Source organism: Erythrolamprus reginae, chromosome 7, assembly GCF_031021105.1.
Source record: "Erythrolamprus reginae isolate rEryReg1 chromosome 7, rEryReg1.hap1, whole genome shotgun sequence".
Lineage (NCBI taxonomy): Eukaryota > Metazoa > Chordata > Lepidosauria > Squamata > Dipsadidae > Erythrolamprus > Erythrolamprus reginae.
The window spans coordinates 39,890,744-39,918,719 of NC_091956.1; the positions used below are offsets into that span (position 1 = coordinate 39,890,744).

A 27,976-nucleotide genomic window follows, 5' to 3' on the forward strand; every position below is an offset into this window, starting at 1 on the left:
CAGGAGTCTGGATTCATTTTGATAAAGAATTTCATGTGCCTCCAAGAAGGGGCTTCAGATGTGTTTGCCTACCTTGATCAGGCCGTGTAGACAAATGGTCCTGTTTTTCGCAAAAAGCTATCTGAGGCAGATGAAGAACTGCCACCAAGCTATCAGTGCTGTTGTTAAAGATGAGAGGGGCAGATACTACTGAGTTCAAATTCAAGGAGGTCTCCCTATAATTATCTTGTAGCATATTACAGGATCTAACAGCCACACCCTGCAACATTGAGTGTGTCAGGGGCAGCAGGGCAGGAAAACATGCTCTCTCATATCTTTCCCTGTATTTCCACACCCAAGAATAGAGAGGTTTATGCCATGTTCAAGTCAGCTGGGTAAGAGTGTACTGATGATGATAATACATTTTATTTTATGATTTCCCATTATTATTCACCATGAAATTCTTCCTATAATAGTTTGCAAATACCTGGAAATCTTAATTAAATCATGAACTGGGCACTGGTATCAAGTTATGACACCAAGTGTACTTAGTGGAAAATTGACTCCATTAAAAATAATAAGTAATAACTTAATAATTTATTAGATTTGTATGCCGCCCTTCTCTGAGGATTTGCTTTCAAAATAAAGGTTATGGTAGGCAATAATTCGGTGAAATACATTTTTTGTCCTCTTTAGAAATTTAACCTTCTAGCAAGCGTCATTATGTGCAGCACAAAAATCCAATAAATAAATAAATTAGAAGCATGTTTTAAAGTAGGAATTGACTTCTGGATAGAGAAAATAAACACATTAGCTAAGACTTATTGTCCAACCTTGGAAACATAAACATGTAGCTTCAACCATTGAGCAGTCTGCAGAATTAATGCAGATCAATCATGGATGACTAATAAATCATGGTATTAGTTTATTAATATGTGTATATCTGCAAGTATACTGTACATCTTGTATGCTTTTATTTTCTTTTGTTTCTTTCAATTTTGTGTACTTTTTCCCATCAAATATTGTATTTAATTAATTAAAATATTTTATTAAAAGCTAAATGGGACAAAGTATATTTAAAACTGTGGGATTAAACAATAATCATTATGATTAAGAAATCTTAATTCTAAACATTTATACTGTAAAATCTTTGTATTAAATATTTCATTACCAACTCTGTTGTGCTGATATATTTTTAATAACAAAATGGGACTTTGTTGTAAAAACATTTACATATTTCATGCTTTGGTATTCTGATAGCTACAGATAAGCTTTACACAATTACTTAATTTGCACTTACCCACAACAGAAAAGAATTACACAGGAATAGGACAAGACCCCTTGGACTTTTACAGAACTTGTAACAACTCTAATAAGCTAGACAGAGAAATAACAGGGAATTATTATTATTATTATTATTATTATTATTATTATTATTTATATGCTAACAATAATCATAAATACAACAACAATAAAACTATAGGTTCATTCCATGTGAAGTGGACCAGTGGTCCCCACCTTACCATTTCAGATTTTGATGAAATTTGGCACATAGTTTCTTTATGATATAAAACTATGCTGTGCAAAATTTTAGCTTAAAAGACTAAAAATTGGGAATTCTAGGAGACCTCAAATAAAGTTTGGAAAATGCTGAGTCAGTAAAAATGACATTTTGGACCAACCTCTAGAAGCTGTGAACACGGTGGTTTCAGTAGTATGTGGGAGACATTTGGAGAACCTGCACACCTTGTAAGGCTTTATAAACTGACAAAACCCCATGTACCTAGTCCTCTTACTTTTTCCATGGTTCAGACTCAAACGTTGCAAAAAAAATTCCTGAAAAATGAATTTACAGCAATCATCAGGCTGCTGTAGTTTCAAAACTACTTGGCCTTTCAGGTTGATTTTTGGCAGGTGTACTAAGTACACAGCTGTAATAATGACTTCCAATTTGCAGCACTTTCCTTCAAGTTGCTGAAAAAATATAAGAGTTCAAAGTTGGTACTTAACGGTTTTTTGCAAAATTTTGACATTGTTTGGCGGATGGGACCTGGAGAAGGCAGATACTGTGGGTCCTTACTGGCTGCAGTGAGGTATGAGGGAGGAGGCAGTCCGGTAAATAGTCTGGCTCATTTAGGGGTTTTTTAATATTTAAGATACCCCATGTTAAATTATTTTAACAGATAGCAGAGGCACACAATTTTATTTCAATAACATACAATAATCCACATTCTAAATCAGGACAGAGGGCCATCTCAATTTAACCTGAAAATCTTGTTCACAAAGTCCACAATCACAGTATAGTTATCCAAATTTTAAAATAAGATACAATATTATTTTATTTTTTAATTAACTAATATGCTCAGTGAAATTTTATTTCATCCCCTGGGGCAATTTTCCTAGCTACTATGTGCAAAAAATCCCAAACAAACATGACTTACTAAAACAGCCAGTGGGAGTGGAATAAAGCCCATTCTCCTGGAAACAGAGTCACTGTAGTCTGTATATGCCTGGAGGTAGAGAGCAGACTATGAAAAAAGCACTGGAATAGGCAAAACATTGACGTACTAAGAAGTCTTGGAAGCCTGCTTATATACCGTATTTTTCGGTGTATATGACACACCTAGATTTTAGAGGAGGAAAACAAGGAAAAAAGTATTCTGAACCAAATAGTGTAATATTAAATAGTAATAGTAACCTTTTTGTGGCTCTCAGTATTTTCTCTGGGAAATGTCTCCTTTCTTTTTGCCTTCCTTCCCTCCCTCCCTCCTCTCCACTTCTCTCTTTCCCTTTTCTTTTTTTCTCTCCACTTCTCTCTCTTTTCCTTCTCTCTTATTCTCTTCCTCCTAAGTTCCTCTCATTTCTGTGTACCTCCTCCTCTCCCCCTTCTCTCTCTCATTTTTTCTCTCTCCCCTTTTGTTCTCATTTCTCTCTTTCATTTCTGTTTTTCTCTCTTTCCACTCCCTCTCTATTTTTCTTTCTCTCCCCTTCTCTCTCTCATTTGTTTCCCTCTTCTCCCCCCCTCTCATTTCTCTATTCCTTCTCTAATTTGCCTCTATTTCCATGTCTCTTCCGGCATGTGGACATATGGCTTGAAAGGGCGCTTTTTTCTTTGGCTTATCAGCGTGATTGCAGGCCAACAAGCCTGGCAGCAAGGGATATGCATGTGGTGCATCCTCAGTGATGGTGGAGAAGCTGCCGAAGCCAGAGATGACACCCCCCAACACCGAGCTCCTGGGATCACAGCGATTACCAAGAGCCATTGGAATATTTTACAGGGAGTGAAGGAGGGCAGCCTGGATGGTTAGTTTGCCCGGCGGCAAGCATGGTTCCTGAGGGTGGGACGGTGGGAGGGTCCGGGCCATTCGCTTAACCCCCGTTAACCACCCATTTTTTCCAGGGGGCAGGGGCAGCCATGGGGCCTTCTTTTGGCCCGCATATCAGCTGTAGGACACAGTGATCGCCGCGCCACCATCCCCATTCCCAGCAGAGGCACCGTGCCGGGACAGGGACGGTTTGTGTGTGTGTGTGGGGAAAACTACAGTGGGGCCTTCTGCCAGGCAGCCATTACAGCGTCCCTGGGCTGGCGGCTTCAGCCACCTGGCTCCCTTCGTGGCTCTGTCTACACAGCCACAGGAGTTTTTATACCAGGGCTGGTGGCAGGGGCGCTCCGAAGACCACGCTGGTCTTGAGGCATGGGCAGGCAGGTTTAAGGGCGCTCAAAATGAAGCCGTCTTAGCCAAGCTGGGCAAGCGGCTGTGGCAGGGGGCAGTCAGGTGCTGCCTGTCCCCCAGCTGAGGGAAATTCACTCCGAGTGCCCGCCCCTGCCTCAGCTGAGTCCCTGCCTTGCGTGGCACAAGAGCTGTGGGGATGGTCTTGGAGCGCCCACTGCAGCAGAGGAGTAGGGTCTCCTCTGCTGCACCGACAAAGGACTTCCACCCCTGGCCTTGCCTGCTGCCCTCTCACTACAAAAGTAAGTCAGGGCTTTGCTGCCCAGCTCGGCTGAGGCAGTGGTGGGCATGATGTAGCTGAGGTATGATTAGTTAATGGTTGTAGATTAGGCGTGATATCCTGAGTAGTTGATGTCTGGTAGGCGGGAGGTATCATCCCGCTTGTTCATATTTTGGGGATGTTTTTCTATCTCGATGGCTTCCATGATTATTCTTTTGCTGTAGTGTTCTGTTTTGGAAATTAATTTGGTACTGTCTACAGCAAAAGAATAATCATGGAAGCCATCGAGATAGAAAAACATCCCCAAAATATGAGCAAGCGAGATGATACCTCCCGCCTACCAGACATCTGGAAACCAGCCCTGAAACGTATCCCAGCCATACCCTGTTTCCCTGAAAATAAGTCACCTCCGAAAGTAAGACATAGGAGAGGTTTCATAGAATTGCCTAATATAAGGCATCCCCTGAAAGTAAGACATAGGAGACCTTTCGTTTCGCAGCATTCCTGAACAGAACATATATAACACTGCTGTCCATAAATTGCATCCCCAAATGCTGCATCAATTAGTTTTTAAACACATCCAATACACATCCAACATACGGCTGCATGTTTGGATGCATTTTTCCTGCAGCAGGATACAGGATGCAATTAATTGAAAAAAAATAAGACATCCCCTGAAAGTAAGACGTAGCACATCTTTGGGAGCAAAAATTAATATAACACGCTGTCTTACTTTCGGTGAAACACGGTAGAAACCAGACTCAGAACACACATTGCAAAACAATCAAGTAGCCTGCAAGCTTCAACTACTCAGGATATCACGCCTAATCTACAACCATTAACTAATCAGCATACCTCAGCTACATCAACGACCCCAGGCATTACCCCACTGACTCACCAGGAAGTTTCTACACAGCAGGCAATTGCTGAGCCATCAAGCCACACCCAGCCACCAGTATTTATAGAAGGAAGGCAGCTCAGGTCTCGCAGTGTTCGCCCTAGAAGAAGGACAGAAACACCAGCCTACAGATGACGAGTGAGACCTCATCAAAACGTCGCCAGAAATTTCCAAATCCTACACGGGAAGAAACCTGAATATACCAAGACCATCATACCTGTACCCGTGAAAATCTACGAAAACAAATATATATACATATATATATATATATATCCTTAGCTCTACTTTGCATTTGTTATTATTGAAAGAGCGATTGGAGTTTATTTTTCACATTTTCATCACACATTCTACTCAGCATATAACCTTTCACCTTATTCCATCATGCCATCAGCTTCTCCAATTTATTTTCATCAAAGTTGTTTAATCTTATTTCCATGATTTCAAAATGAATGTGATCACCATGTACCAGTACCAGTTCTGTAGTGTCCATTTTATAGACTCTTTCCAACCCAATGCCACTACCGCTTGAGCGCTTTCCAGTGCTGCAGTTTTTATTTCTTTAAAATCTCTTAGTTCTCGTTGTTTAATTAATATCGCTATTTCTTTTGTAATTATCCAATTAATATTTAGCATTTTATTTATTTCGTTCTGCCCTTCCTTCCAAAATTTCTGAATTTCAACACACTCCCAGAACATATGCAAAAGCAGATAGAAAACTGAAAGAAAAAAAGGTTGAGAAGAATGGCAAAGATTAGAGCCCTTAAAATGATGATTATTCCAAAAATGATGTATTTATTTCAGGTTTTACCTGGTACCTTTCCTGGGGCAAAATTGAGAGAATGGGACAGTAAATTAAACTTTTGGATTGAAGGAAACAAAAGGCCTAGAATAAGGAAAAGATGGCTGTTTGCCCACGAGAAAGAGTGGGGGTGGGGAAGCCCGAGCATAGAGTTATACAGTGATCCCCCGGGTATTGCGATCCCGATCATTGCGAAATGGCTATATGGCGATTTTGCAACCCGGAAGTAAAAACACCATCTGCGCATGTGCGCCCTTTTTTCTATGGGCACGCATGCGTAGATGGCGCCGGGCAGATCAGCTGCTGGGCGGCTTCCCTAGGTCTTCCCCCTCTTGCTGGTGGGAGGGCGAGCGGCGGGCATCAGCGAGGAGTTTCCCCACCGCCCACGCAAACTCCTCGCTGCCGCTCGCCCGCCCTTCGCCCGCCCACGCCGTTCATTCTCGCCGCTTCCCAGCTGAGTCCTGAAGCGAATTGGCTTCAGGACTCAGCTGGGAAGCGCGAGCGAACGGCGCCAGCGAACGGCTTGTCCGACGCCTGCCTGCCCGCGCGCCCTTCGCCCGCCCACGCCGCTCGCTCCCTCTTGCTGGCGGGAGGGCGAGAAGCCCCCCCAGCACCCGCTCGCCCGCCGCTCGCCTGCCCTTCGCCCGGCCACCCGCCGTTCGCTCGCTGCTCGCCCCGGCCACCCGGGTTCGGGGGGGTGCTGGCAAGCCCCCCATGCCGGCGGCGACGTTTTAAAACAGCCGCGCGGCTTCCCAATGAGTCCCGAAGACAAACGCGGAAGTTCGCCTTTGACGTTTGTCTTCGGGACTCAGTTGGGAAGCCGCGCGGCTGTTTTAAAACGTCGCCGCCGGCATGGGGGGCTTCCTAGCAGCCCCCCAAACCCGGGTTGGGGGTCCAGGGGGTGCTGGCAAGCCCCCCATGCCGGCGGCGACGTTTTAAAACAGCCGCGCGGCTTCCCAACTGAATCCCGAAGACAAACGTCAAAGGCGAACTTCCGCGTTTGTCTTCGGGACTCATTGGGAAGCCGCGCGGCTGTTTTAAAACGTCGCCGCCGGCATGGGGGGCTTGCCAGCACCCCCCCGAACCCGGGTGGCCGGGCGAGCAGCGAGCGAAGGGCGGGTGGCCGGGCGAAGGGCGGGCGAGCGGGTGCTGGGGGGCTTCTCGCCCTCCCGCCAGCAAGAGGGAGCGAACGGCGTGGGCGGGCGAAGGGCAGGCGCGCGGGCAGGCAGGCGGCGGACAAGCCGTTCGCTGGCGCCGCTCGCTCGCGCTTCCCAGCTGAGTCCTGAAGCCAATTCGCTTCAGGACTCAGCTGGGAAGCGGCGAGAATGAACGGCGTGGGCGGGCGAAGGGCGGGCGAGTGGCAGCGAGGAGTTTGCGTGGGCGGTGGGGAAACTCCTCGCTGATGCCCGCCGCTCGCCCTCCCGCCAGCAAGAGAGGGAAGACCTAGGGAAGCCGCCCAGCAGCTGATCTGCCCGGCGCCATCTACGCATGCGTGCCCATAGAAAAAAGGGCGCGCATGCGCAGATGGTGTTTTTACTTCCGGGTTGCAAAATCGCCATATAGCCATTTCGCAATGATCGGGATCGCAATACCCGGGGGATCACTGTATAACTCTAAGCTTGGGCTTCCCCACCCCCACTCTTTCTCGTGGGCAAACAGCCATCTTTTCCTTATTCTAGGCCTTTTGTTTCCTTCAATCCAAAAGTTTAATTTACTGTCCCATTCTCTCAATTTTGCCCCAGGAAAGGTACCTGGTAAAACCTGAAATAAATACATCATTTTTTGAATAATCATCATTTTAAGGGCTCTAATCTTTGCCATTCTTCTCAACCTTTTTTTCTTTCAGTTTTTTATCTGCTTTTGAAGTATCTTCCATATTAAGTTATAATTAACCATTGCAATTTTATTAGGATTTTTTAACAGCCAAACTCCTAAATATTTCATTTTTTTACATCCTAATTTCAATCCTGACACTTTTCGTATCTCAATTTGCTCTTTAGGGCCTGTATTTAAACAAATTATCTCTGATTTCTCTATATTAACTGTAAGACCCGACTGATCTTTAAATTCCTGGAGTAAAATCTTTATTCTTTTCATCATTTCAATTGAGGTTTCAGTCAATACTATAGCATCATCTGCAAAAAGATTTAGTTTTAATTCAAGTTTTCCTATTTGGTAACCTCTCCACTCCTTGTCGTTTCTAATTTTATTTGCTAAGACCTCAATTGCCAATGCAAATAACATTGGGGATAGTGGACAACCCTGCTTAGTTCCGTTCTGAATTTTAACCTTCTCTGTTCTATTACCATTTACCCTAATACAGTGGAACCCCGACATAAGAGCTGCTCTACTTAAGAGCAACTCGAGATAAGAGCTGGGAGGGGAGAGATATTTTTGTTCTACTTACAAGCCCAAATTCGAGATACAAGCGCCAAGGAGCTGTCTCCTGAAGCCAAACGCTAACTTCCGCGTTCGGCTTCAGGAGACAGCTGCGAAGCGGCGCGCGTGTTTTAAAAGGTTGCAGCCGGCCTGGGGGGCTCGGGGGGGTGCTTGCAGCTTTCTTTCTTGCTCTTTTTCTTTCTCTCTTTTACCTTCCCTTCCTCTATTTCTTCTTTTCTTTCTCCTTCCCACCTTCTTCCTTCCCTCCCTCCCTTCACTCATTCCTCTCTTACTCTCCCCTTTCATAAGTTTCCTTGTTTCCTTCCTCTGTTCCTGTCCCTTCCCCCTTTCTTTCTTTCTTTCTTTCTTTCTTTCTTTCTTTCTTGCTTTCTTTCTTGCTCTTTTTCTTTCTCTCTTTTACCTTCCCTTCCTCTATTTCTTCTTTTCTTTCTCCTTCCCACCTTCTTCCCTCCCTCCCTCCCTTCACTCATTCCTCTCTTACTCTCCCCTTTCATAAGTTTCCTTGCTTCCTTCCTCTGTTCCTGTCCCTTCCCTCTTTCCTTCCTTCCTTCCTACCCTCCGTCCATTCATTCACCCATTCCTCTCTTGATCGCTTAAAGCCGGTCCCTGGTGCAAAAAGGGTTGGGGACCTCTGTCCTACAGGATTGGGTGGCAGAGAAGTTGAACATATGTAAATTTAAAAGTTTAAGAAAGTTTACAAGTTAAGTGAAAGAAACTTCATTATTCATTTATATGTACATGTACATTTCTTCATTAAAAACATGTCTTTCTGCATAATTTAGACTAACTTTGTGAGTTTTTTGAGGGCTGGAACCAATTAAAATTATTTACATTAATTCCTATGGGGAAAAGTCGTTCGAGATAAGAGCTGCTCGACTTAAGAGCCCAGGTCCGGAACGAATTAAACTCGTATCTCGAGGTACCACTGTATAAGCTATATTATCCTTATAAATTGCTTTTATAATTTGACAAAAGTTGTCTCCCATATTTAAATCTTTACACAATTGAAACAAGTGATCATGGTTAACTTTATCAAAAGCTTTGTACACATCTAACTTTAAAATACCTAGTTTTCTTTTGGTAGTGGTGGCATGGTATATCACATTAACAATGTTTCTAATTGGTTCGTAAATCTTTCTTCCTTTAACAAATCCATATTGGTCTTCTCCAATTATCTTTGGTAAAATATTCTCTATCCTGTTTGCCAATATTTTCATAAATATTTTATAGTCCTGATTAAGTAAGCTGATAGGACAATAGGAACCTGGGTCCATTAAATCATGATCCGGCTTTGGGATAGTTATAATCTCTGAAATTTTCCATGACTGTAGAATGTCGAAGGTCTGAAAAACATTGTTAAACAATTTCTCCAAATGCGGTAATAATTCATTCTTATAAGTGTTATAATATTCACCAATAAAACCATCTGGGCCTGGAACTTTAGCAGGTTTTAACTCTTTAATAACTCTAGATATCTCATCATTTGTTATTTTTGCATTTAAAATTTGTCTATCTTATTCCGTTAATTTCTCCTTAACTTCTATAATTTGCATTGTGATTTGTTCTTTTTTATATAAATTTCCATAAAAATCTCTCATTATTTTTTCCAGTTCAATATTACTACGTTTTATTGCACCATCCTTATCCTTTAAAGCAGGGATATAGGATTTCTCCTTTCTTTTTTTCAAATAATGTACCATTTGTTTCATTGATTTGTTCCCCCATCCCATAATTCTCTGTTTTACAATCATCTTCATTTTATTCCATTTCTCCTCCTCAAGAGATTGTAGTTTCTTTTTCTTAAGTAATAGTAATGTATTCCAGGCTCTATTTCTTGTGATTTTCAGGCTCTCTTGGATTATGTCTATCTCTTTTATTATTCTTTCTCTTTCTACTTCCCAAGATTTTTTAATAAAAGCTTCAGTGCTAATGCAATTACCTCTTATAAAAGCCTTGTGTGTATCCCAAACTATTGTTTGCTTAATTTCTCCTGTTTTGTTAATATTAAAGAATTCCTTTTGTAATTTGAGTCTATTTTTTTCACTAACCGAAACCACAGGGTTGTATCTCCAGATCCTTTGTTGTCTATTAGCATCCATTTCAATCACTGATAACAATGGAGCATGATCTGATAACCAAATACTTTTAACTTCAGCTCTCTTGAGGTGTGCCTCCCCCATTTTATTCATTAATATATAATCAATACAACTAAATTTATTATGTCTTGCTGAATAAAATGTATCCGTTTGCCGCGTTTGCATGGAGGTCCAAGATATTAATTTTATTTAAATGTAACTTTTTCTTTTTCCCCCTCCCTGCTGTTAATTCCAAATTAAAATCACCTCCAAGGATCACTATGCCTTCTGCGAAATTATCTAACTTACACTTTACATTTATTATGAATTGCTTTGTATTTGCATTAGGAGCATAAATTACTGCTAAGGTTATTACCTTATTATTTATTTTCCCCTTAATGAATAACATTCTACCATCTTTATCACTTTTAATATTAATTAATTTGAATGGGACTCTTTGGTTTATCAGAATTGCAACTTCTCTACTTTTTGTGTTCCCTCTAGATTCATAAATCCATTTCCAGTCACTATTATTAACTAATTTATCTGATCTTTTCCTTCCTTTATGAGTTTCTGATAAAAACAAAAAATCAACTCTACTATCCCTGGCCAATTTCATAATTCTATAACGTTTTTTCTGCGATGTCATTCCATTCACATTTAATGACAATAAAACCTTTTCACCCATTATACATACTTTTGAATGTGTTTCCCCCTCCTGCAAAACAGAACCTAGTGGAAAAGTCTTTGTTAATTGCCTTGAACCCCCATCCTAGTGCCTCTTCCCCTGCGCCCCCCCAAGGGGGAGGCAACGAAAAGAATTTTCATTTATCCAAGAGGCACCCCTGGATTTGCATTCCACTGGGGAAACCCCCCCCCCACTTTTCCCCTTTAAAAACAGTAAAGGAAATCCCCCCTCCTTCCCTCTTTATCCCTTGTTAGTTAGAATAAAATACACAAAGAAGCAAGTTAGTTGAGAACAATAATACCATATTAATAGTTCAGTTCTTATTTTCTCTTTTGGCGTGTAGTTCTAGTTTCTTCTTTTTTTTCTCTTTCCTGGAGTAATGCCAGCTCCTTTTGTAGGGCTGCAATTTTTTCATCTTTTTCTTAATCTGCTGTGCGAATTGGCTGAGCTGTAAACAGGTCTCGAATCGGGTCTTCTTTTTCTCTTTCTTCCTCTACTGCTGGTTTCTCCTTCGCTAACGATGCCTGGAGATTTAAATCCAAATCAAACCCCAGTTGCTGAAGCAGTTTCTTCCCCTCATCCAAGGATCTTGCCTGGAGAACTTTGGAATCTTTAAAAACTATTATTATCGCTGGGTATTTCCAGGTAAAGCGAACTCCGTTCTGAAATAGTTGATTCGCAATAGGTCTCATTTGGTTTCTAGCCTGGAGCATCTCAGCAGACAAATCTTTTAGAACACGTATTGGAGTGCCTTTATAATGTAAATTTGGAGTTTGCTTTAATTCTCAGTAAATTTCTGCTGCCCTCCTCTCCGAAATAAATCTTACAATAATGTCTCTTTGATTGCCTGGATTCCGAGGGTTTAATACCCAGTGCGCTCTCTCATATTCATTTGGGTCACTTTTGATTTTATTTTCACAAAGCCATTGATGGATCGCTTGGATAAGACGTTTACTCTCAGCAAAATCTTACTTAAAGCCTCTTAAGCGCAGATTAGACCTCCTTTGTCTGTCTTCTAAGTTATTTATGCATGACTCATGGTGAACCTTCCCCTCCTCCAGTTTCACAATTCTCACATCTTGTGATTTCGATTGCTCTTTTAAGTCTGTAACTCCAGCACTAACGGCAGCTATAGCTGTTTGCATCTCTTTGAGCTGTTGCCCCATATTTGCAAATGCCATTAGCAGTGAATCCATTTTTTCCCCCAAATCCGGAGTAGTCGCCATTTTTCCTTTGTTCTCTATTTTCCCCCCCTTACTCACATTTAAAACAGTAGCTTGCTTCTCTTTTTGAAATGATCCAAACACGTTTTCAAAAACTCCGTTTGATTATCTTCCTCTCAATCCACTTTTCACCAAGCCAGAGAGGGTTGTCAGGGGTTAACTTTCACTTTTTCTAATTCACATTAGGGAGTTCCCTGTAGAGGCATCTATCTCTCTCGATGCATGCGCAAATCCCCCCATTAGGAGAGTTTTCTGATACTTCTAAATTATCTAATGGAGGGCCCTGGGATCATACAAATTTAAAGGTACAACACTGTATGGTTTAAAAACTAGGTTTAATTACTTCCTATAATATTTTATTCCTAGTTCATTATGACATAAATAGTGCAAGTGAAAGGCATTTCCTAGGAATACTGGAAATTAAATTAGGGCTTGTGGTTGCAGGGATGTGTTTGGAAGTTCAACTTCATAGAGCGATCCAAGTTACATATGGTGAATCTCTCCAATTGCAATGCTTTTCCAGTTTCTTCCTAATGTAAAATTAAATTGCAAGCAAATCTAATTAAATGTGCACATTTCCCAGTACTGGATTTTTAAAAAGGATGTATAAAACTAAATCCAACACTTACATTTTTCTGCCGACTGCTAACAAAGTCAAAGGCAAGGCTAGCTTTGTATTCACTGTAAACCTGTGGACAGGACAACATATGCAATTTTTTTTATTAAACTAGTAGCAGACACTTATTATTAGAGATAAAATATATGTAAATGTGCATATGAAAATGCTTCAGTCTTTTGAAATTTATTTGGAGTGGGGAAAAAGCAAGGATGAATAAAAAACTATTAAAAGGAAACAGGAGGCTTTGGATTACCTGATTGGCAACTATATCACCAGGCAACAACAATAACTTGGTTAAAGGAATGGATAGTACTCACTAATAAAAAACAGTTATCAATAAAAGGGCACAATTTACAAACAGGCTGGCATAATTTTAAGTGGGATGAAAAACACAAAACACACAAATACTTTCAGAGACACTAGATCAGAGGAACTTTACTGGAAGATTAGATAGAAATTAAGAAAAAGTATTATACAAAAATGCCTAAATGGATATCTCCACTAGAAGCGACAATTTCACCCAATGTATTAGATTTGGATTTAAAAAGTCATATACAAAGAGTTATTAGATGAGCAAAATAATTTGAAATCAAGAGAAGATTTGGCACTGATGGGAATAAAAATAGATTAGTGGCCATACCTACAGATTTCAGCAAAATACAAAAAAGACCTAACTCAATTTGGATTCCAAGAAAAATATCAAGAATTAGATAATATACTATTGGGAACAGAGGAAATAATGATAACAAAATAAAATTGCCTGCTAAACATTAAAATGGAAAAAACAATAAAATAAGTGATGATAACCTGGGCACAAAATTTTGGTCATCTAATTGAATTGGAATACTTGGGAAAATTATGGGACAAAAACTACAAGATACCGTATTTTTTAAATACAGTAATACCTCATCTTACAAACTTAATTGGTTCCAGGATGAGGTTCGTAAGGTGAAAAGTTCGTAAAATGAAACAATGTATCCCATAGGAATCAATGGAAAAGCGAATAATGCGTGCAAGCCAATAGGAAAATCCAAAAGGATTTTTTCCCCTGGAGAAGTTTGTGTGTGGATGGGGGGGGGGGGCTTCCCTGTCTTTCCCGGAGCTGTTCCCCCCCCCCGCCTCCGACTGAGCGTGTTTTCGTGGTGTGCTGGGCCGGCAATGGGCTGGCCCTCACGAAACCCGGGTGAGGGCTTTCTTTCTTTTTCTTTCTTTCCATCCATCCATTATCTCTCTCTCTCTCTCCATCCATCTATCCATTATCTATCTATCTATCTATCCATCCATCCATTATCTATCAATGTATGTTTCTATCTATCTATCTATCTATCTATCTATCTATCTATCTATCTATCTATCTATCTATCTATCCATCTATCCATTATCTTTCACTCTATCTATCTATCTTTCTATCTATCTACTGTATCCATCCATCCATCCTCTATCTATCTATCTATCTATCTATCTATCTATCTATCTATCCATCCATTATCTATCTATCCATTCATCCACCCACCCACCCACCCACCCATCCATTTATCCATCCATCCATCCATCTAGAGGCTTGCCTAAGAAGAAAACTGAAACAGTTGCCAGTCCTGGATATGTTAAGAAAATTGGGGGGGACGGGACTTTCACCTGGGATAGGGACGAAGCAGCTAGGCAGCTTCAGGTAGCATTGCAAAGGAGAGGCAGTCAGCCTCTCTCTCTCTCTCACACACACACACTCTCTTTTCCTTCCTCTCTTTCCCCTTCTCTTTGTCTTTCTGATGGGCAAGAGGAGTGAAGAGGACCGTGTAGAAGCTGCTTAGACTTGCCCAGCTGCTGAGGATCAAACTGTTTCTATTCCGTTCTAAGGCAAGCCTCTGGATGGATGGATGGATGGGTGGATAGATAGGTAGGTGATGGATAGATGGGCAGGAGGGGCGAAGAGGAGTCAGAGCGGTTTCTCCTGGACGGAGATGCTCAGAATTAGAGGGAGGAGAAGCAGCTGCTACTTCAACTGGCCGCCGCTTCTTTGGCCGTGGACACAAAGGGGAGCGCACATCTGTCCCCGGAGGAGGAGGAGGAGGAGGAGGGGGGATCTCGCCCAGCCTCTGGAAAGCAAAGGAAAAACCCCAGGCGCTTTGGCTGACAACAATCTGGAGAAAGCGCTCTCGCAGCCGCTTCGGGGTGGCTGCAGCGGCAGCTGCAGCTTCTCCGCCAAGCAGGGCGGCTCCTAAGCGGGCTCCAGGTGCAGGCGCAGCTCTCCCCCCCCAATCCCACCAGGGGTTGTAATCAAATGGGAAATCCCGGCGGTGACAGTCATAAGGCAGGGGAATCCCTTCAGCAGTCAGAGAGCGCAGGCGCAGTAAGAGAGCCCATGGACCCGGGCTCAGGTTCGTAAGTCGAAAAAAGTTCATAAGAAGAGGCAAAAAATTTCTGAACCCCGGGTTCGTATCTCGAAATGTTCGTATCACAGGGGGTTCATATCACGAGGTACCACTGTACTGTATTTCTACTTACAGGTATTCATCTGGCTAGCATCTTTAGTCTGATCAGCTTCTCCAGTGACTGTACTGTAAGGGTTAAATCCTCCTTTGCCCTGGAAGGGGACTTGGACAGGATAATAATATCGTCCAAGTATGCCATCAGACGGATGGACCGAAAGCGGAAGTTGGCTGTCAGGATGTCTAATAGTTTTGGGAATGTCCAAGGGGCCGATGAGAGACCAAATGGCATGGCTTGGTATTGGTAGTGGGTCCCTTCCAGGCAGAAGCGAAGAAACCTTCGATGTCCTGGAAAGATGGGGACGTGCAGGTAGGCTTCCTTTAAGTCTATAGACGTCAGGAGGTCTTGCGGCCGAATTGATGCCAAGATGGTCTGGAGAGAATGCATCCTGAACCTTCTGTAGTGTATGAAGACATTTAGATTTTTCATATTGAGAATCATTCTGCAGCCTCCAGAAGCCTTGGGGACGATGAAGATTACTGATTAGAAGCTCGTGCCTTCCGCATAGCGGGGCACCTTCTCTATAGCCTGGATGTCCAAGAGATGAGTAATTTCTTGTTGTATTTGTCACCTTTTTTATGGATCTCGAAGCACTGGACAGTGTAGGAAGCGGTTGGGTGGGGGCTGAAGAAATTCCAACCACAGTCCTTGGGTCACCGTGGCTAACGCCCATTTGTCAGAGGATGTAGTCCTCCAGGAAGTACTGAAACACTGAAGATTGCCTCCTATGGGCTGGAGCGTGTCTGAGTCATTTGGTACGTTTGAAGCCCCTCTGGTTGTTACCTCTGAAGGGGCGCCTCGTTTGCTGGTAGCCTCTGGACCTGTCCTGGAAGGATGTGTGGTCGCTTCTGAATGAGGTCTAGCTATATTGGCCTTGCAAATACGACCTTGAGTTCTGGCCAGTACTCGAGGAAGGCTCCCACCAAAAGGGTTGTCGATGTGTGTAAGGGTTGGACTGGTGGTCCTGCCGCCTATAAGCTTTAGGGAGTACCTTTCTCTTTTCTTTGTCCTCTATGAGGACCGAGTCTAGCGCTTCCCTGAAAAGCTTGGTGCCCTGAAAGGGTAATGGGGCTAGACACCATTTAGATTTCAAGTCAGCCTGCCAATTCCTCAACCAGAGGAGGCGTCGTGACGAAAGGGTGGTTGCCATGCCTCTCACCGAGAATTTGGCTGCGTGGAGGGTGGCATCAGCAGAGAACTCCACTGCCACCAGTAGCTTACTCAGATCTTGCCGCAGATGACTTTCGTCCGGTCCGAGTCGGTCTTGCATTTCCTGCAACCACATTATCGCTGCCCTATTGAAGGATGCTGCAGCTGCTGCCCGAAACCTCCAACTGGTCATCTGATGCATTTTTCGCAACAGTGTCTCTGCTTTTCTGTCCTCCAGTTTGAGGCTTTCACCCATCTCTGAAGGCACCAGGGCATTGGAAACCAGCATCACTACTGGTTGGTCAATAGATGGAAACTCTAGCAGCTTCTCAACCTTGTTGTCAAAGGTGTAGAATTTCCTTTCGACAGTAGAGGGGCCTTGTGCTGCTGCCGGGTGTTGCCAAGGTCATTTCACACTCTCGAGAAAGATCTCTGAGGATGGTATGTGGTCTGATTCGGGTTGAGGTTCCTTAAACAGAGTGGTAGGTGTCAGTGGTCTCGGGTGTCTTAGTGATGCCTGGTAAATCCACCACCTGCTTCGCTTTATGGAGTAGAATTCTGAATAGCGATGGTTTAAAGCAGGGGTCCCCAAACTTTTTACACAGGGGGCCAGTTTACTGCCCCTCAGACTGTTGGAGGGCCAGACTATAAAAAAAACCCTGCGGTTTTCTTAATGCCGCCGCCTTGAGGGAGGAGGAGGAGGTGAAGTGGAGCAAGTCCCCAACTCCTTGCCGAGTTTTCTTTCTTTCTCTCTCTCTTCCTTCCTCTCCTTTTCTCTCTCTCTCACTCACTTTCTTTGTATCTCTCCCTCTTCCTTTCTCTCTCCCTCTCTATTCCTCTTTCTTTCTCTCTTTCTTTCTCTCTGTCCCTCTTTCTCTCTTTTGCTTTCTTTCTCTCTCACTCATTCTCTATCTCTCCCTTCCTTTCTCTCTCTCTCTTGCTTTCTTTCTCTGTCCCTTTCTCTCTTGCTTTCGTTCTCTCTCACTCTCTCACTCCCTCCCTCCCTCTCTCTCTATCTCTCCCTTTCTATCTCTCTCTGTCCCTTTCTCTTGTTTTCTATCTCTCTCCTTACTTTCTTTCTCTCTGTCCCTCTCACTTGATTTTTTTCTTTCTCTCACTCTTTCTCTCTTGCTTTTCTTCTCTCTATTGTTCTCTCTCTTGCTATCGCTATTTTTCTCCCCACCTCTCTTGCTCTCTCTTTTTCTCATGTTCTCTCTCCTTCTTTCTTTCTATCTCGCTCTCTGTCTGTTGATCTCTCTCACACTCTCTCTTTCTCTCTCTCTGTTGTTCTCTCTTTCTCTCTTCCTTACCTCTCTGCGGAGGCCGGGGAGACGGGGAGGCTTGGCACCGGCACATCCGCAACGGGCAGGGGCAGCCACGTGTCCTTTCTCCCACTGCCTATGTCTACTGCCGGCGCCTCCTGCCAAGTTGGCGGCCGGCGCCGCAGGTTTATTGGGCGGGAGCTGCCACTTCCCTCCGGGCAGCCCAGTCAGGCAGCCGTAGAAAGTGCAATAATCTCTGCACTGTCTACGGCTGCCTGGCTGGGCTGCCCAGAGGGAGTGGCAGCTCCCACCTGAGAAACCTGTGGCGATGGCTGCCGGTGGGAGAAGGAAAGGGAGCCGCGGCCGCTCCCCCACCGCAGATGGGCGGGTGCCGAGCAGCTCAGTTGTGGCCTCTCCGCCCCCATTCCCTTGCCAGCCTGCCTGGCGTGGAGCAGGGAATCTTGGCACCAGCATACGTGGCGGGCGCCCGCAGCTCTTTCTTTCACCCACCGCCGTTGCCTTCAGCCAAGCCGGCAGCAGTCGCTGCGAGATCCTTGGGCAGGATCTGCCACTTCCCTCCAGGCAGCCCAGCCAGGTGGCCGTAGAAAGTGCAATAATGTCTGCACTTTCTACGGCTGCCTGGCTGGGCTGCCCGGAGGGGAGTGGCAGATCCCACCCAAGGAACCTGCAGTGACGGCCACCGGCGGTAGATATAGGTGGTAGAAGGAAAGGGAGCCACGGCCGCAGCCACTCCCCCCGCCGTAGATGGGCGGGTGCCAAGCCTCTCGGTTGTGGCCTCCCCACCTCATCCACCAGCCAGCCCGCCTGGCGTGGAGCGGTGAGGCTCGGCACCAGCACATTCGCGGCGGGCGGGGCAGCTGTAGCTCTTTCTTTCACCCACCGCCGTCGCCTCCAGCCAAGCCGGCAGCAGTCGCTGCGAGATCCTTGGGTGGGATCTGCCACTTCCCTCCAGGCAGCCCAGCCAGGCAGCCGTAGAAAGTGCAATAATGTCTGCACTTTCTACGGCTGCCTGGCTGGGCTGCCCAGAGGGGAGTGGCAGATCCCACCCAAGGAACCTGCAGTGACGGCCACCGGCGGTAGATATAGGTGGTAGAAGGAAAGGGAGCCATGGCCGCAGCCACTCCCCCCGCCGCAGATGGGCGGGTGCCGAGCCTCTCGGTTGTGGCCTCCCCACCTCATCCACCAGCCAGCCCGCCTGGCGTGGAGCGGTGAGGCTTGGCACCAGCACATTCGTGGTGGGCGGGGCAGCTGTAGCTCTTTCTTTCACCCACCGCCATCGCCTCCAGCCAAGCCGGCAGCAGTTGCCTCGAGTTCCTCGGGCGGGTTCTGCCACTTTCTAATAATCTCTGCACTTTCTACGGCCGCCTGGCTGGGCTGCCCAGAGGGAGTGGCAGCTCCCACCCAAGGAACCTGCGGCGATGGCTGCCGGTGAGAGAAAAGGGAGCCGCGGCCGCTCCCGCCCACCGCGGATGGGCGGGTGCTGAACCTCTTGGTTGTGGCCTCTCCGCCCCCATCCCCCTGCCAGCCCACAAGGGGATGGGGAGTGCGCGCGCAACATTCGCACTTTCGCCGCTCCCCGCCCCCAACCCCAATGCCCGGCTCCATGTAAAATCTTGTGCGCTGCCACGGGCTGGATAAATGGTCTCAGTGGGCCGCATGTGTCCCGCGGGGCATAGTTTGGGGACCACTGGTTTAAAGAATCCTGTGGCTAATGGTTGTTCAGGGGTTGTCTCATCGTCAGATAGATTTTATTCTTTGTCGCTGTCATCTAGGAAGGGAGGTTCTTCACTCAAGGATCCCAAACCCGAGGAGGGTGGTGGTGCAGACCAGAGGTTCCTAGGTTGTGCTTGACAGGGTTGTTGGCCATACTGTTGAACCCCCGCCGCCATCCCCTGAGAGTATGCATTTGTGATGTCTTGAAGAGTGGGGGACATTTGCTGCCACGTTTCAGGCTGTGCTCGGAGCCCAGCTGTTGTAGGCATAAATGTGGCCAAAGGGCGCTGCATGCTCCTTAAGGAGTGACTTACAGATCCTGGCCTGGTCAGAATTGGGCCGGGAGAGGGCAATACATGTGGCAAAGATGGTAACTGCCTTCCTGGTGACCAATCCTGTTCAGACAACATCCCTGTAGGCCCAAAGGTGGACTGAGGGGTTAAAGAGTCCAAGGCCTGAGGTATTTGCCACTTGGGCAGAGGTGGCATTGTCATGGGGTTGTGGAGGGCTGCCTCCAACCTTTGCTCTAAGGCCTTAATGCGCCTTTGCCTCTTTGAGAGAGGATGATGAAGACGCATGTGAGGCCTTGATCTTATACATGGCCTTGCCCTTATCTTTGGGGGCATTAGAAGGGGAGGTCACTTTTTCACTTGCTGAATGCTCCTCCATGTTACTCACAGAGTGGGAGTGGAAGTGGAGGTATCTGGTGGCCTGGAACTTGCGGAAAGCAGCTATTCCTTTATTCTCTTGGTGTTAAAATGGCGATCGGCCTCTCCAGGGGCTTGCGCATGCGCAGTAGGGCCCTTCGCTTCCTTCGTGCCCATCAGCTGGGCGGAAGAAGCATTTCCCGCGTTCCACTTTAATGGCGGGCGCGGGAAAGAACCTTGCCAAAATGGCGGCACCCTTAGGCGATGAGCGGTGCTCTGCAACTTCCGCGGCCTCCATTCAAGGGGCGGCGGCTCACCGCTCTTGAATTTCAGAGCCAATGACAGTTCCCGATCTTCCGGGACTGCGGTGGCAGCGTTCCCTGCGACCACCGAACAGCTGAGAGGCGCTGCGGCTGCCTCTCACTCCATAGCGTGTTGGTTATGTATGACCTATAAAGCCCTTCATGGAATTGGACCAAAATATCTCCGGGACCGCCTTCTGCCGCACGAATCCCAGTGACCGATTAGGTCCCACAGAGTTGGCCTTCTCCGGGTCCCATCGACTAAACAATGTCGTTTGGCGGGTCCCAAGGGAAGAGCCTTCTCTGTGGCGGCCCTGACTTCTGGAACCAGCTCCCCCCCGGATATTAGAACTGCCCCCACCCTCCTTGCCATTTTTAAACTCCTTAAAATCCACCTTTGCCGCCAGGCATTGGGGAATTGAGATATCTCCCCCGGGCCTATACAATTTATGTATGGTATGTCTGTGTGTATGTCTGCTTAATAATGGGATTTTTAAATGTTTTTATTTAATTATTAGATTTGTCATGAATTGTTATATTGCTGTTGTGAGACGCCCCGAGTCTATGGAGAGGGGCAGCATACAAATCTAATGAATAAATAAAAATAAATAAATAGCGCTTCTTCGGGGAATCCCGGGGATTCCCTCGTGCCTCCCAGTGGGGAGGGCGCAGACCCCCCCCACCTTCAGCTTGCAGCCGGGTTTAGCCTCGGAGGCCAGGGCCCCCTGGCTGGGTTGCTCCTCGTTTGGAGCAGTTCCCTCTGAGGGAAGAGGCTCCCGAGGAGAAACGGTGGGGAATGGTGCCCGCGGAGGGCAGAGACCCCCTCCAGGATCTTCAATGTTCTGAAAGAGAAAAAACAGAAGAGATCATTAAAACTGGTATACAGTATAACTTTAATTTCCTATTAAGAGAAAAAACTCAGCAGTCTCTACACTTGGACTGAGTTTTTAAAACTGAGCTCATGGGGGGCTACTGGGGAGTGGTGCCTGCTTGATATTTTAATTAACTCAGTCTCTACCAATAGGATTGGTGATTTCACCCACATTGGACTCTCCTTCCAAGTGCAGTGGAGAATGTTGGAATTACAAACAAGATCTGGGGACATACTACCATATATTGTGGATGTGCCGAGAGGCAAGAAAATACTGGAAAAAGATCTAGAAATGGATAGAAGAATTCACGAAACAAATCATAGATTTTAAAACCTGGAATTGTTCTTATTGGGAATGTTAAAAGAGAAAACATACAATTCTCTGGCTACATCTCAAATTACAATGAGCCAGCTGCAGTGTGAAGATAACATTGGAACGCAGGAATGTGGCTGGTCTGAACTGTTTTCTGAATTGCAATATGAGGGTGCCACCCAGTGGAAAAGGGCAGAAACACAGCCAGAGGAAAATTTCCAGATTTCCCATTTAAAGCAATCGGGCAAACCTGTGAAGATTTTTGTGGCAGCTTTCCAGAAAATTGCATGTAACTTGAGGTGGCCATAAACCCAACTGATCCATATGTTCAAGAGTGCACTTGATCCAGAATTGAGAGAGGCTTGTGAGAGGCAGGGGGGAGGAAACTGGACCATTCAAGATTGGTATGCCAACGTGGTCACTTTGGGTGAAGTGATTCCTGCTGAGAAGGAACCTCCTCCTCTCCTTCATACACCAGATAATTTTTTGAGACGTTGTTTTTCCCCTTGCCGCCTGGGGCCTCCTTGCTCAGGGGCCAAGAGGGGAACAAAATGCTATCAATGTGACCAGAATTGGCATAAGGGGACCGATTGCTTCACGTCCCTCTCTCCCCCTAAACCCGAGCCATGCCAAATAGCAGAATGGGAATCTGAAGAAGCCCCTGTCCAGGGACGCTGGGCCTTTCAAACAACAGAGTTGTGGGCTCCTGAGGATCTTATTGAGAGTGAAGACCCCATTCCTTCAGAGACCAGCCCCGATTGGGATGAGGAGCTTGGCGGAGAATGTGACCCAATGGTGAGTGAGCCCATCCATCCGTTACTCGTTAAAGCAAGGATTAGGGTGACGACCACGGGAGAGGAGGAAGAAATACGGGCTCTGATAGACACAGGGTGTTCAAGGTGTCTCATCAGTAAAGACAAAGTGGAGAAGTTAAAAATCCGAACTAGGCCTTTGGCGAAGCCCATCCAGTTCCAACAGGTGGACAGCTCTCTTGTGGGTGGACTGCCTGCCATGCTCCTCACTGAGTTAGTGGAGTTGCAGATAAGCTGACATCATGAACTCTTGAGATTCATAGTCGCTTCCAAGATATCGGATGCAATCATATTGGGTTTGGCCTGGCTGGACAAATGGACCCCCACCATCTGCTGGGAGGGTGTATATCGCAAACCTTTCCTCCCGTTGAGTTCCAAACCTGTTCCAGATACTGACAGGAGAAAAATCCCTCCCCGGGAGGAGCCAGACGGGTCTTGGGCAGCGGCCACAATGAAAGAAGGAACACTTCCGGATCTCCAGAGGGTGCCTTTGGAATACAGAGACTTGGGAAAAGTGTTCAGTGAGAAAGACTGCAATGATCTGCCCCCTCACAGACCCACTGACTGCGCTATAGAATTTGAACCAGGAGCCACTGTCCCAAAACCTAGAATGTGCGCAATGTCACCCAAACAATTGGGAGAGCTGAGAAATTACATTGACACCAACTTAAAAAGGGGATTCATCCAGCCTACAAAATCCAGGACAGCAGCCCCAGTCCTCTTCAAGAAGGATGGAGGGGTTCGTCTTGTGGTTGATTACCAGAACCTGAACGGTGTGTGCGTGCAGAACACGTATCCCCTCCCCCTCATGAAGGATTTGCTTAATCATCTAGCAAAGGGGAAGTATTTTACCAAGCTAGACCTAAGGGAGGTGTATTATCGCATCCAAATAAAGGAAGGGGACGAGTGGAAAACCGCTTTCAACTGCCCATTAGGGAGTTTCCAGTTTTGGGTGATGCCATTTGGCCTAAAAGGAGCCCTTGCTGTATTCATGCAATACATAAATGAAGTTCTACACGACCCCCTATAGAAACTTCTCATGTACTTAGATGACATTCTTATGTACAGCCAGAATCTCCCTGACCACGTCAAGTTGGTGAGGCAAGTTTTGAAGAAACTTTTGGCTGCTAAGCTCTATGTAAAACTTTCCAAATGCGAATTTCACCAGATGTAGGTAGACTATTTGAGATACCGCATATCCAGCGAAGGCATCGAAATGGACCCCGCCAAAGTGAAGGCTGTGTTAAATTGGCAAACTCCCCGCACACACAAACAACTACAGAGTTTCTTAGGCTTTGCAAATTTCTACTGGCAGTTCATTCCAGCTTTTGCTGAGGTTGCCTTGCCCCTAACTGAACTAGAGTCAGTAGCCACTAAGCCCAGACCATCTCAGCCAATCAGGTGGATGATGGAATGCCAAAAGGCTTTTGAAAGGCTCAAAAGACTTTTTGCAAAGGAGCCAATCCTGCAATATCCTGACCCCGAACTGAAGTTTGTGATCCAGTCAGATCCCAGCGACGTGGCAATAGCTGCGGTGTTATTACAAGACAATGGGAAAGGACAGTTACTGCCTTGTGCATACCTTTTAAAGAAGCTAACCCCCACCGAGAGGAGGTGGGCCATTTGGGGGAAGGAAGCATATGCCGTATGTAAAGCTCTGAGGACATGGAGGCAATTTCTAGAAGGTGGAGCTATTCCTTTTGAAGTATGGACAGACCACAAAAACCTCAAAGCGTTAAAGACCCCTCGAAGGCTCTCTCCAAGGCAAGTACAATGGGCACAATACTTCCGACGTTTCAATTTTAGGCTGAAACATATCCCAGCTGGGAAGAATTACATGGCTGACGCTCTGTCACAAAAACCACAGTACAATAGCAAGAGAGAGGAAGAAGTACATCCAATCATCCCATGTCTCTCCCCTTCTCCTGAAAGTGAGGAGAAAGCTGCACCTGTCCTCACCTGAGACCATCCCAGGACACAGTCTCCAACAGGAAAAGGGGAGTGGGAGACAAAATTGAACTCGGCTTTGCCCACTGACCCATAGTTCAACAACCACAAAGAAATCCTAACACTGAGGGGAGGGTTGGCTTGGAAGGGAACCAAACTGTATGTGCCTACCAGCTTGCAATTAGATATTCTCCAATGGAGTCATGACTCCAGACTAGGGGGCCACTTCGGGTTTCTGAAAACATTGCACCTGGTGCGGAGACAATTCTGATGGCCCAGAATGAGAGCAAAAGTCAAAGGCTATGTGAAAAGTTGTGCCACCTGCGCCACCAGAAAGCATAGGCCTGGAAGACCCCCTGGATTACTGCAGCAAATAGCCAGCCCTACTAGGCCCTGGGAAGAAATAGCGATGGACTTCATAGGGGAACTCCCTGAGAGCAAGACTATATGGACTGTAATTTATTCTCCAAACAAGCCCATTTCATTGCTTGTTCGGGGCTACTTACTACCAGACACTTGGCGAAGTTATTCCTAAAACACATTTACAGGTTGCATGGAGTCTCCCGCAGGATCATATCAGATCGGGGGGTTCAATTCACTTCCAGATTCTGGAGAGAATTTGTTCGCACCATTGGTTCCAGCTAAGGACTTAGTTCTGCGTTCCACCCTTCCACAAATGGAGCAGCAGAGAGAGCTAACGCCCTAATGGAACAATACCTTAGATGTTATGTGAGTTACCAGCAGAACGACTGGGCTGAATTATTGCTTTTCATAGAAGTAGCTTACAACAATTCTGTATGCCGTAGCACGGGACTAACTCCTTTCCAGGTTACCAAGGTTCGAGATTTCGTTCCCATGCCGGAACTACCTACAGAACCTCCCTCGTCCATCACGTTGGCAGAGTGGATGGAGAAACTAAAGAGAGGATGGGTGGACACCAAGGATGTGCTGGTGGTGGCAGTGCAAGCCTACAAGAAGCAAGTAGATAAACACCGATCTACCGAGCCCCTTTTTAGAGTGGGAGATAAAGTTTTCCTATCTACCAAGTACATTCGGTTGAGGTTGCCTAACAAAAAGCTAGGTCCAAAATTCCTGGGCCCTTTCCCAATTGTGGAAGTAATCAACCCGGTCACGGTGCAGCTTGCATTGCCTAGAATCCTAGGGAGGATCCACCCTGTATTTCACTGCAGCCTGCTAAAGCCAGTGATCGGATCCAACATTAGGCCACACACACACAGCCGCCCCCTTCCCCTGTTGTGACTCAGGGAGAATCCTACTACGAAGTGAAAAGATTTTGGATTCTCGCATTTTTAAAGGAAATTTACAGTACCTAATTCATTGGAAGGGGTACCCTCTATCAGAGGCTACCTAGGTAAAGAATCGGGATATCAAGGCTGATAGGTTAGTCAGGCAGTTCCGTGAGAATTACCCATATAAGCCAAGGGTTCCCGGAGAGAGGAGGTAGAAGACCCGTTGTACCTACCTGAATGGTCTTCTCGATGCACTGGAAGGAGAGTCCAACATGGGTAATGTACCAATCCTATTGGTAGAGACTGAGTTATAATTAGCATAATAATAGCTACCGCCCCCTTACTGCTCCCATGAGCCCCAGTTTTAAAAACGAAAAACAATGTAAGAGGATAACCAACTTTTATTAATACAACGAATTTCAAACTTCCCATCTCCGACATCTCTGAACTTCAACTAGTCGGGTGGGTTTGGACTCTCCTTCCAGTGCATCGAGAAGACCGTTCAGGTAGGTACAACGAGTCTTCTCCACTGCATCTGGAAGGAGAGTCCAACATGGGATATACCAAAGATTTACTGCCCATGGGACGGAGAAGGTCTTGACTGGGACGTTGGAGATGCACACACTTTCTGTAGCACACGTCTACCAAACGCTGCCTCAGCAGACGCAAATGAGTCCAACTTGTAGTGCTTAATAAATGTCGTAGGTGCCGCCCAAGTAGCAGCTCTGCAAATGTCTTCTATTGAGGCCTGTGTCGTCCAGGCCTGGTTGAATGGCACTCCTGGTTGAATGAGCTGTTAGGCCCGGTGGGGAGTCGTGACCTCCCGCACTGTAGGCTTCCAGAATGCAGTCCTTTAGCCAACGGCTTATCGATTTAGAAGATAGTCCAAGTCCCATTCTGTGTTGAGCAAACGAAACAAACAAAGTCTCAGACTTCCTGAATGCTGCAGTTCTCCTGATATAAATCTTTAGAGCACGTCTTACGTCAATTTTATGCCATCTTAATTCCGATGGATGGCTTCCATTTGTGCAGAAGTCAGGCAATATAAGTTCCTGTTTCCTGTGGAACAAAGTGTTCACCTTGGGAATGAATGACGGATCCAGGCGGAGTACCACTCTATCTGGATAGAAGATACATAAATCTGGTCTCACAGAGAGGGCTGAAATCTCTGACACTCTGCGTGCCGAAGTAATCACTACTAAGAAGGCTGTTTTCAAGGAGAGGAGCCTAAGCGGAATCGATCTCAGAGGCTCAAATGGTGGCTTTGTCAAAGCCTTAAGTACTATCGATAGGTCCCATGAGGGAAATCTCCGTAACGGTGGTGTATGTGAATTTGAGGCTCCACGTATAAAATCTCTGACCCACGAATGATGGGCTAGTGAACGAGACTCCGGTATCTGAATCATGGTGGGAGTTCTGCCACCTGTCTCCTTAACGTGTTAGGAGCCAGTCCCCAGTCTATTCCTGCCTGCAGGAATTCCAACACCGTAATCACCGATGCCTCCTTGGGGTTCTTGCCCTCCTTGTCACAAAAGGTGCAAAAGGATAAGGACGCTAGGTGAAGTTCGGCCCAATCGAACAGATTTGCCGTCTCGTCCATGAGACGACGCGACCTCGTGCCCCCTTGGTGATTCAAATGGGCTCTGGTCGCCACATTGTCTGTAAGCACTAGTATGTGTTTGTTCTGGACAATAGAGCAGAAAGCCTGAAGAGCCAGAAAGACCGCTCTGAGTTCGAGGAAGTTGATGTTTATAGGTGTCAATTCCTCTGCTGACCATGTGCCCTGCGCCATGTGGGGGCTGATGTGAGCTCCCCAACTGTAAAGGCTGGCATCTGTAGTGAGAATCATCTTGTCCTCCGTCTGAAAGGAAGAACCTCTGAGTATTGCGGGCGATGTCCACCATCTCAGGGAAACCTTGACGTGTTGTGGTATTTGTGTTCGCTGATGGGAGTGGCTCACCTTGGCCCTTTGTGCTGGCAGTAAAAACCACTGTAGGGCCCGGATGTGGTGTCTGGCCCAGGGTACAATCCCTATAGCCGAGACCAGGGTTCCCAACACCTTTGACAACAGTGACATGGGGGCCTGTCTGTGTTGGTTGAGCTCGGCTATCAAACGTTGTATATTCGCTATCCTCTCTGGGGAGAGGGAGACTGAGCCCAACAAGGTGTCTATGATCGCTCCCAGGTGTAAAAGCCTGGTACTGGGGACCAATTGACTCTTTTCTAGATTGATGGTAAAGCCATGAGCTTCCAATGTCCGTATAGTTTGGTTTAAGTCCTGTCCCGCCTGCGTTGGCGACCTGGACAGTATGATGATGTCGTCCAGATACGCCATCAGTCTGATGGATTGAGAGCGCAGGTGTGCCGTCAGGGCATCCAGGAGCTTGGTAAAAGTCCGTGGGGCTGACGAAAGGCCGAATGGCATGGCCTTGTATTGGTAGTGTGTTCCCTCTGAACAAAAACAGAGGTATTTCCGGTGCGATGTGTGTATGGGAACGTGCAGGTACGCCTCTTTCAGGTCGATGGACGTTAACAGATCCTGTGATCTGATTGAGGCCAAGATAGTTTGA

General features: G+C 46.1%; 1 protein-coding gene across 4 annotated transcripts in view; it reads right to left on the reverse strand.

The window, feature by feature from the left end:
* TAPT1 (transmembrane anterior posterior transformation 1) overlaps positions 1-27,976 on the reverse strand; it is a 255,474-nt gene that overhangs the window by 12,393 nt on the left and 215,105 nt on the right. For all 4 annotated transcript variants that reach the window (XM_070757336.1, XM_070757340.1, XM_070757339.1 and 1 more), the window contains 3 exons: positions 12,643-12,702; positions 2,421-2,489; positions 1,280-1,356 (listed from right to left, as the gene is read on the reverse strand). In XM_070757336.1, the coding sequence (XP_070613437.1) occupies positions 1,280-1,356; positions 2,421-2,489; positions 12,643-12,702 (206 nt within the window). The remainder of the gene's footprint in view (positions 1-1,279; positions 1,357-2,420; positions 2,490-12,642; positions 12,703-27,976) is intronic.